Source organism: Carlito syrichta, unplaced genomic scaffold (genome assembly GCF_000164805.1).
Source record: "Carlito syrichta isolate Samal-C Ts95f unplaced genomic scaffold, Tarsius_syrichta-2.0.1 Scaffold305556, whole genome shotgun sequence".
NCBI lineage: Eukaryota > Metazoa > Chordata > Mammalia > Primates > Tarsiidae > Carlito > Carlito syrichta.
The window spans coordinates 115,145-125,785 of NW_007249652.1; the positions used below are offsets into that span (position 1 = coordinate 115,145).

The 10,641-nt window shown below is 37.3% G+C and overlaps 1 protein-coding gene across 1 annotated transcript in view; it reads right to left on the reverse strand.

Moving 5' to 3' along the window:
• Positions 1–10,641, reverse strand: part of ZGRF1 (zinc finger GRF-type containing 1) — a 101,915-nt gene that overhangs the window by 12,850 nt on the left and 78,424 nt on the right. The window contains exon 23 of the mRNA XM_021714271.1: positions 4,768–4,888. Within this exon, the coding sequence (XP_021569946.1) occupies positions 4,768–4,888 (121 nt within the window). The remainder of the gene's footprint in view (positions 1–4,767; positions 4,889–10,641) is intronic.

The following is a 10,641-nucleotide window of genomic DNA, read 5'->3' on the forward strand; positions in this document are numbered from 1 at the left end:
AAAGGAGGAGTCACGATCTTAATTTCAGACAAAATACCATTTAAGCTATCAAAAATTTAAAAAGATACAGAGGGCCACTACATAATGATAAAAGATTCACTCCATCAACAAGAAATATCTATGCACCCAACATAGGTGCGCCAACTTTCATAAAGCAACTTGTAGGAAAACTAAAGAAAGATATTGACTCTAACACCATCATAACTGGGGACTTTAATACTCCACTCACAACCCTAGACAGATCATCAGGACAAAAAATCAGCAATTAGATCCAGAACCTCAATGTGACTCTTGACCAAATGGACTTAATTGATACCCACAGAACACTCCATCCCAAAGACCACAGAATACACATTCTATTCATCACCACATGGAACATATTCTAAGATGGACCACAAAATTGGCCATAAATCAAACATAAGCAAATTTAAAAGGACCGAAATTCTACCAAACACCTTCTCGGACCACAGTGGAATAAAAATAAACGTTATCACCAACAAGGTCTCTCTAAAACCCACAAAGACATGGACGCTAAACAGTATATGCTAAACAACTCCTCGATCAATGATGAAATCAAAACAGAGATCAAAAGATACCTGGAAACAAATGAAAATAAAGAAACATCTTACCAAAATCTCTGGGATGCCATGAAAGCTGTAGTAAGAGGGGAATTTATATCCCTACAAATGCACATGAAGAAAATGGAAGGATCACAAATTAACAGCCTAACAAGTCACCTAAGGAGCTGGAAAAGCAAGACCACAAAAACCCTAATTTCAGCAGAATAATCCAGATCTCCAAAATAAAAGCCCAAATCCAGGACACAGAAGGCAAAAAGACAATACAAAAAAATCAATGAAAAAAAAAGCTGGTTCTTCGAAAGGATAAACAAGATCGATGGTCCCCTGACTAGACTGACCAAGAAAAAGAAAGAAAAAACTCAAATAAGCACAATCAGAAACACAAAAGATGAAGTCACATCTGACCCTGAAGAAATACAACAGATAATTAGAGACTACTATATACACTTGTATGGAAACAAACTTGAAAACGTCAGGGAAATGGAGGACTTTCCAGTCATCACACAACCTGCCTAGGTTGAAACAAAAAGAAATCGAGACCCTAAATAGACCAATAACAATCAAGGAAATTGACTACGTAATAAGAAAACTACCTACAAAAATAAGTCCTGGACCAGATGGCTTTCCAGCAGAATTCTACAAGACATTTAAGGAAGAGCTGATTCCAATCCTACTGAAGGTATTTCAGGCAATTGAAAAAGATGGAACTCTCCCCAAATCATTTTATGAAGCTAACATCACATTGATACCCAAGCCAGGTAAAGATCCAACAAAGAAAGAGAACTACAGGCCAATATCTTTGATGAACATAGATGCTAAAATTATCAACAAGATCCTAGCAAACCAGATTCAACAACACATCTCAAAAATCATCCATCATGACCAAGTAGGCTTCATCCCTGGAATGCAAGTCTGGTTCAACATTCGTAAAACCATAAATGTAATTAAATACATCAACAGATGTCAAAATAAAAACCACATGATTATATCATTAGATGCAGAAAAAGCTTTTGATAAAATTCAGCACCCCTTCTTGATAAAAACCCTCAAATATCTAGGCATACGGGGAACATACCTCAAAATAGTAAAAGCCATCTACAAGAAACCCACAGCCAGCATACTCCTAAATGGACAAAAATTGGAAACATTTCCCCTGAAAACTGGAACAAGACAAGGATGCCCACTCTCACCCCTCCTGTTCAATATAGTACTGGAAGTCCTGGCTAGAGAAATCAGAGAAGAGAGGGCAATCAGGGGTACCCAAATAGGAAAGGAGGAAGTCAAGTTATCTCTCTTTGCAGATGACATGATTGTGTACCTTGAAAACCCAAGAGAATCTGTCAAAAACCTCCTTACACTGATAAAGGCCTTTGGCACAGTCTCAGGATATAAAATAAATGTGCAAAAGACAATCACATTTCTTTACACCAATAATAAACAAATAGAAACCCAAATAAAAAGCACAATTCCATTCACAATAGCCACAGAAAAAAGAAATACCTTGGCATCTTCCTAACCAGAGACGTGAAAGACCTTTACAATGCAAACTACAAAACTCTGCTCAAAGAAATCAAAGATGACACAAACAAATGGAAAAATACCCCATGCTCATGGATTGGAAGAATCAACATTGTGAAGATGTCCATCTTACCTAAGGCAATCTACAGATTCAATGCAATACCTATCAAATTACTAGCAACATTCTTCTCAGACCTAGAAAAAACAGCACAGGAATTCATATGGAAACACAAATGACCAAGAATAGCCAGAACAATCCTCAGCAAAAAAAACAAAGCAGGTGGTAAAACATTACCAGACTTCAAACTTTACTATAAAGCTACAATCATCAAAACAGCTTGGTATTGGTATAGGAACAGGCGTATAAATCAATGGAATAGAATTGAGATTCCATAAGTAAAACCTCAATTTCTCAACCAAATCATTTTTGACAAAGCCTCCACCACCTACCACTGGGGAGAGGAGAACTTATTCAGTAAATAGTCCTGGGAAAACTGGCTGACCACATGCAGAAGATTGAAACCGGATCCCTATCTATTCCCATACACAAAAATTAACTCCAAATGGATCAGGGACCTAAATATAAAACCTCAAACCATAAGAACCTTAGAAAATGAAGGACATACCCTCATGGAAATTGGAACTGGCATCCAATTCCTGAACAAAATCCAAAACCCACAGGCCATAAGAGATAAGATAGACAAGTGGACCTCATTAAATTGACAAGCTTCTGCAAAGCTAAAGAAACCATCAAGAGAGCAGGGAGACAGCCTACAGACTGGGAAAAAGTATTTGCCAACTCCAGGTCTGACAAAAGCCTAACATCTTGGATCTACAAGGAGCTCAAATGTGCTGAAAAGAAAAAAAACAAACAAAAAGATCGGCAAAAGATATGAACAGACACTTCACAAAGGAAGACATCCGAGCACCCAACAGACACATGAAGAAATGTTCAACCTCACTAATCATCAGGGAGATGCAAATCAAAACCACACTGAGATACCACCTAACTCCAGTCAGAATGGCCATTATCAATAACTCAAAAAATAACAGATGCTAGAGAGGGTGTGGCGAAAAAGGAACACTTCTACACTGTTGGTGGGAGTGCAAACTAGTGTAACCTCTGTGGAAAGCAGTGTGGCAATTCCTAAAAGCTCTAAATATCGACCTCCCATATGACCCTGCAATCCCCCTACTGGGAATATACCCTGAAGAATCAAATCACTCTATCAAAAAGATGACTGCACTCGAATGTTTATCGCAGCATTGTTCACAATAGCAAGAACCTGGAACCAACCATGCTGTCCATCAAAAGAGGACTGGATTTTAAAAATATGGTATATATACACGATGGAATACTATGCAGTCATAAAAAAGAACAGAATCATGAATTTTGCAGCAACCTGGACGGAACTAGAGTCTATAATACTGGGTGACCTCTCACAAATACAAAGATCTGAGTATCACATGTTCTCACTCATTAGTGGACCTTGATCATCCAACATACTACCATAAGAAAATGACTGACAGTGGTGGGAAACTATGGGGGAGAGGGGAAGGGGGATGGGACTAATGGTAGTAAACATCTGTCTGGGGACGGGAAGACACCTCTTATCAACAAGGGTGCCTGAACAAAGCATATTTGTATACCTAACCCTTAACTGTACCCCACAATATCATTCATAATAAAAAATATTGATTTAAAAAAAAAATTTAAAAAAGAAGTAGGATATAGTTGTGGGAGAATCCAAGTTTTGTAGACAAACATATTTAAACCTCAATTCGATTATATTTTGGGGACATAGCAGGTTATTTAATCTTCTATGCTTCAGTATTCCTAGCTACCTGAGGTAATAGTACCTTGCATGTTATAATGATTAATGAAATATGTAATGTGTTTAGGATATAGTAGGTACTTGACAAGTATTACTTTTCCGACTTTCTGCCACTCTTCCATCCCTGACTCCTGTGCAGGGTGACCAATTCATCCTAAAAACAGAAAGCTCCATGGTCCAGGAACCTTCTAAGACCCAAACAATCCATGCCAGTCGCTACTCTCCTTTCTCATTAATTGGGGACACAGCAAGAACTAGAACTTTGGCTTACTGAGTCCTAGTCTAGTACTCTTTCCAATGCCTTTAGGATTCCCTACTAAGAGAGGCTTTAAAAGTACAATGTTTCAACTGCCTGGAACAGCTTGGGAGATTTCATGTTCTTCTAATTTTAGGAGGCAATTTTTTATTTTCAACTTGCTTTTCTTTATATGGTTTATATCCTTTCATAATCTAAAAATTGTTTTCAGAACCCAAACATTAGGATTATAATCAAGGTAAGAAAATTAAAGGACATTCTTCAGCGGAGTTAGGTTCTCTAACTATGACGAAAGTGCAACCATTAATCTAGTTGAGAACCCTGCAATGTTCTAGTAGAATCCTAGCACTAGAGCTATCAATACCATAAGAATTATGTTATCTAAATGTCTAAATGTGATCAAATAAAATATTGATACATTAACCACCCCCCAGATTTTCTGCCATTAAAAAAAAATCAGTTTAGTTCTTGAATTGCTAGGAATTTTCACAAAAGTTTGGTAATAGTCTGAACTGAGGAAATGTCTGAAATAATTGTGACATCTAAGTGCCCCTGGGAAAAGAATTATTTAGGTCACCTTGCAATGGGAAGAAGGGAGGCCGGTTCAGTCATTTGACTGCACTCATCCAGCACAACCACAGGAAACTTAAGATCATTCATGCATGGGAACGGGCAGGCTGCACAGGTAACTCCAACCACTTGAACCTTTAGAATAACAAAAATGTTATTAATTAACAACTATTAAAAGGAAATAGCCAAAGAACCTGCAGGCTAAAATCAGAAAGTGAGTTAGTCCCAATTTATTCCTAGCAATGAGAAATCATAAGTCACTTTATCTCACATTTTCATTATTCCTATGTACAAAATGAAAATCACTGAGCATAGGCTACGTACACCACAAGCCTGTTAAAAATAACAAGTAAAAGGCACATTTTGATAATCAGAAGGAGAGTATTACAATAGCAAGGATTTATAAAATATAAAAGATGACACATATTTTATCTTCTAGGTGAGATTAAATAACGATAACGCATTGTATCAACACAGGCCAAAGTTTACCACGAACAGCATTACGTATGCTAATGAACTTTCCTTTGCTTAAACTTCAAGCACACTAGTTTTTTTACTTAAGAAAGTAAAGATGGCTAATTAATTCTGAACAACAGTAAATTAAAGTATACTTGTAGCATATTTGAATCTTATAGGTTAAGTATTATGGCAGAATGCCATTATTCTTAAGGCAAAAAAACCTGATAAAAATTGATATGTAATCTCTGGAACTAAATGTAAACAAGAGGAAAGTCTATGAATTTTCTCACTGGATATGGTCATTGGCCTAAGAGCCTGCTAACATTACATGCACATGCGTGCACACACACACAGACATATTTACATGTGGTCATGTGCTGCATAAGGATGCTGCAGTCAATACCAAACTGAATATATAACTGTGGTCCCATAGGATTACAATGGAGCTGAAAAATTCCTATTGCCTAGTGACATCACAGCCTTCATGAAAGGCTCGTATAAAAGAATATTAAAAATACATACAATTATTTATAGTACAAAATACTTGACAATGATAATATTTCTTAAAATTTCACTATATTCGGGGGATGGGAAAACACCTCTTATCAACAGGGTGCCTGAATGAAACGTAATTGTACACCTAACCCTTAACTGTACCCCACAAAACCATAATAAAAAATACTGATTAATGAAAAAAAAAATTTTCACTATATTTTCATATACATTTAGTGTAGCCTACATACACAGAATTTATGAAGTCTATAGTAGTGTAAAGCCACATCCTGAGACTTCACATTCACTCACCACTCACTCACTGACTCACCTATAGCAACTTCCAGTCCTGCAAGCTACATTCATGGTAAGAGCCATATACAGGTGTATCAGTTTTCATCTTTTATACCATATTTTTACTCTACCTTTTCTATAGTTAGATATGTTTAGATACACCACTAACACTTTGTTACAATCAACTCCTACAGTATTCAGTATAATATGTTGTACAAATGTGCAGCCTAGGAGCAATAGGCTATACTAAGTAGCATAGGTGTGTAATATGTACACTATGCCATCTAGGTGTATGTAAGTACACTCTGTGATTGTTCGCACAACAATAAAATTGCCTAGCAACATATTTCTCAAAATGTATCTCTATTATTAAGTGATGTATGACTGTACTTATTCTCTTCTAACAGCCTAAAGTTCTGTATTAATTACGCTTCTTGATAGCAAAGGGCAGTTCATACAAACTGAACATATTGAACATATCTTTTTTCAAATGACAAAAAGCAAATGACAAAAATATACTTTATAAATTAGATATTGTCCCTACAGATCCTGTGAAATAATATTATAAACACATGATTTTATTTAATAATAAATATCATTAATCATACGCAAAGCACTGTATCAGTTAGGTTTTTTCTTTTGTTAAACACAAAAACAAAAAATCATAAAGCCACATTCGTATTCGAAATTCTACACATCATCAACAAGGGTACCTGCATAAAGAGCATTTGTATACCTAACCCTGAACTGTACCACACAACTTCAAAATTAAAATTTTTTTAAAAATAAATTCTATACTACTTATACATTGAGTTACTTAAAAATTATCAAGCCTGATACCACTCTGAAATATTTATTGTCTAATTTCTGACAAAAACAAGCTAAGATTAAGAACTCTAAAGTTATGAATCAGAAAGTATTTTTTAATTTAAAAAATATCGAATACAAAACCATAAAATATTAAGTTATTTCTTTAAAAGCTTATTATTTTTAAATTTATTATTATATTGCTGAGTTTTTTTTGGGTTTTTTTTTTTTGAGTTGGAGTCTCACTCTGTCGCCCAGACTGGAGTGCAGTGGCCACTCCCGGCCACCGCAGCCTCAACCCGCTGGGCTCCGGCGATCCTTCCGCCTCAGCCTTCCAAGTAGCTGGAACTACAGGTGCGCGCTACCACACCTGGCTAATTTTTGATTTATTGTAGAGATGAGGTCTCACCAAGTTACCCAGGCGGGTCTCAAGCCCGCAGGCTCAGGCAATCCACTCATCTCAGCCTTCCAAAGGCGCGGGATTACAGGCTGAGCCACCGAGCCCGGCATTGCTGAGATTTTGACAGCAGAAAAGCTTTTGTTATTGACCTAAAAGGTATTAATTAACTATGAAGCATTTTTTAAAATTAGTTTTATTGTAAAGACATGTCACTTTAGGATTGTGTCAGGTCTGAATGCCTGACTGGATCTTGGAGATATGTTAGAGAAAACATTTTAAAAAATGATTCTTCTAAAATAGTTTTCATTTGTAAACAGGTGATATCAATGAGCAATAGATAATGGTAACTAGGTTTTCATTTAGAAAATTATCAAAGAAATCATTAACAGTTATTCTTATATATCATTATTACTTTGCGTAAGTGAATAAAATGGTAAGTAGTTTACATAAATGGCTAATTTGTATTAATTGAACACAGTCAAACTAAACCTTTCTGGATTTGGTTAAAAAGAGAGAGTGCAGAGTAATTCTGTATTCAGATAATAAGAAGTTAGTCTGAAACCCTCTGAGGACTCCTAGAACTAAAACTTTTTGTAGATTAGTTATTTCTAATTTCACCTTCCTTCCCTGGGAGAGTATTATTACATATCCACAACTTTTGACAAGTTACTTGGCAGTGCTTCCCACTAGAGAAGCAGGTAGAGTGTATTTCCTTGCCTCACTAATAGTAGGCTTGGCCATGTGACCTGTTACGGCAAATGGAATGTTAGCAGAAAACATGATAGGAACGGAAACTTTAAATGTATGTGTATGATCTGGTCTGCCCTCCTACACATTAAACAGAAGCTTTAAATGTACTTATATGATCTGGTCTCCCTCCTACACATCTGCCATCTATCAGGAGAAGACCACCATGCCATAGCAACTCTTCTCAGAATGACAGACTTGACCTGAAGCTTCAAGCCAAGCCACACCTGTTGACCTATCAAGTCATAAATTGTTGTCTTAAAGTACTGAGATTTTGTTTGCTAAACTGCATTATTTCAGCAATAGCTGATCAACATAGGGCCCCAAGGAGACTGACTTTCCCAAATATTTTAAAGAAAGTGACCAATGTCCAACTGGTCTAAGAAATCAACAACTCCCTTTTCCTACATCCTTCTTTCTTTTCCCTATGCTCTCTTTTCATAGGAGGAAGCTACTGATTCATTTATTTCTCTTCTACCAGCTGATACCTGGATTAAAATTTGATAAAGGGGTCTGAATGTGGCGGCTCATGCCTGTAATCCCAGGACTTTGGGAGACCAAGGCAAAAGGATATCTTGAAGCCAGGAGTTTGAAACCAAGCTAGGCAAAAAAAGAAGACTATATCTCTACAAAAAAATTAAAAATTAGCTGAGTTTGGTGATGTGCACCTGTAGTTTTAGCGACTCAAGCAGATGAAGCAAGAGGATCACTTGAGACCAAGAGTTTGAGGCTGCAGTGAACTATGATCATATCATGGCACTCCAGCCTGGATGACAGAGCGAGACCCTGTCTCTAAAAAAAAAAAATAATAACTTGACAAAGAAGAGGATGATTCCAATATTACCACTTGTTATGACTTGAGAACCTGAAAAATATCAGGATGCAACAATATATTGTCTCCAAGAGACTCATCTCACCAGAAAGGACACTCACAGACTCAAAGCAAGAGGATGGGAAAAAAATTTTCAGGCAATGGAACACAAAAGAAAGCAGGAGTTCAGATCTTAATATCAGACAAAATACCATTTAAGCTGTAATAAATTTAAAAAGATATGGAAGGGCACTGCATAATGATAAAAGGTTCAATCCATCAACAAGAAATATCCATCCTACACATACATGCACCCAACATAGAAGCACCAACTTTCATAAAGCAGCTCCTAGGTAAACTAAAAAAAAGATATTGACTCTAACACTATCATAGCTGGGGACATAAATACCCCACTAACCACCCTAGACAGATTATCAAGACAAAAAATCAACAAAGAGACCCAGAACCTCAACATGAACACTTGACCAAATGAACTTAATTGATACCTACAGAACACTCTACAACCATGTAATATACATTCTACTCATCATCACATGGAACATACTCTAAGATTGGCCACATCCTCAGCTATAAATCAAGCGTAAACAAATTCCCTAAGATTGATATACTGTCATGCACCTTCTCAGACCACAGTAGAATAAAAATAAATATCAACACCAACAAAGATTCCCCCCTAACCCACAAAGACATGGACACTAAACAGCATGGTGCTGAACAACTCCTGGGTCAACACAGAAATCAAAACAGAAATTAAAAGCTTCCTAGAAACAAATAAAAACAAAGAAACATATTACCAAAATCTCTGGGATATCATGAAAACAGTACTAAGAGGGGAATTCATATCTCTACAAACACACATGAAGAAAATGGAAAGATCACAAGTAAAAGCCTAACAAATCACCCAAGGAAGTTGGAAAAGCAAGACCACCACAAACCTAACTTCAGCAGAAGAATCCAGATCACCAAAATAAAAGCCCAGGCTGGGCTCAGTGGCTCAGCCTGTAATTCCAGCACTTTGGGAGGCCAAGGCGAGAGGATTGCCTGAGCCCGCGGGTTCAAGACCCATCCGGGCAACTTTGCAAGACCTCTTCTCTACAATAAATCAAAAATTAGCCAAGCGTGGTAGCATGTGTCTGTAGTTCCAGCTACTTGGAAGGCCGAGGCGAAGAATTGCCTGAGCTCAGCATGTTGAGGCTGTGGTGGCCAGGAGCGTGCCACTGCACTCCAGTCTAGGTGACAGAGTGAGGCTCCAACTCAAAAATAAAATAAAAAATAAAATAAAATAAAAATCCCAAATAAACACGATCAGAAATACAAAAGATCAGGTCACAACTGATCTCGGAGAAATACAAAAGATTATCAGAGATTACTATGTACACTTGTATGGAAACAAACTTGAAAACCTAAATGAAATGGAGGACTTTCGTACATCACACAGTCTCCCCAGGTTGAAACAAAAAGAAATCAGTACCCTAAATAAACCAATAACAACCCAGGAAATCAACTATGTCATAAGAAAACTATCTACAAAAAAAAGTCCTGGACCAGATGACTTTCCAGCAGAATTCTACAAAACATACAAGGAGGAGATCATACCCATCCTATTTAAAGTATTTCAAGCTGGGCTCGGTAGCTCAGCCTGTAACCCCAGTGCTTTGGGAGGCTGAGGTGAGTGGACTGCCTGAGCCCGCAGGTTCGAGACCTGCCTGGGCAACTTGGCGAGACCTCATCTCTACAATAAATCAAAAAAATTAGCCGGGCGTGGTAGCACGCACCTGTAGTTCCAGCTCCTTGGAAGGCTGAGGCGGAAGGATCGCCGGAGCCCAGCAGGTCGAGGCTACCGTGGCCGG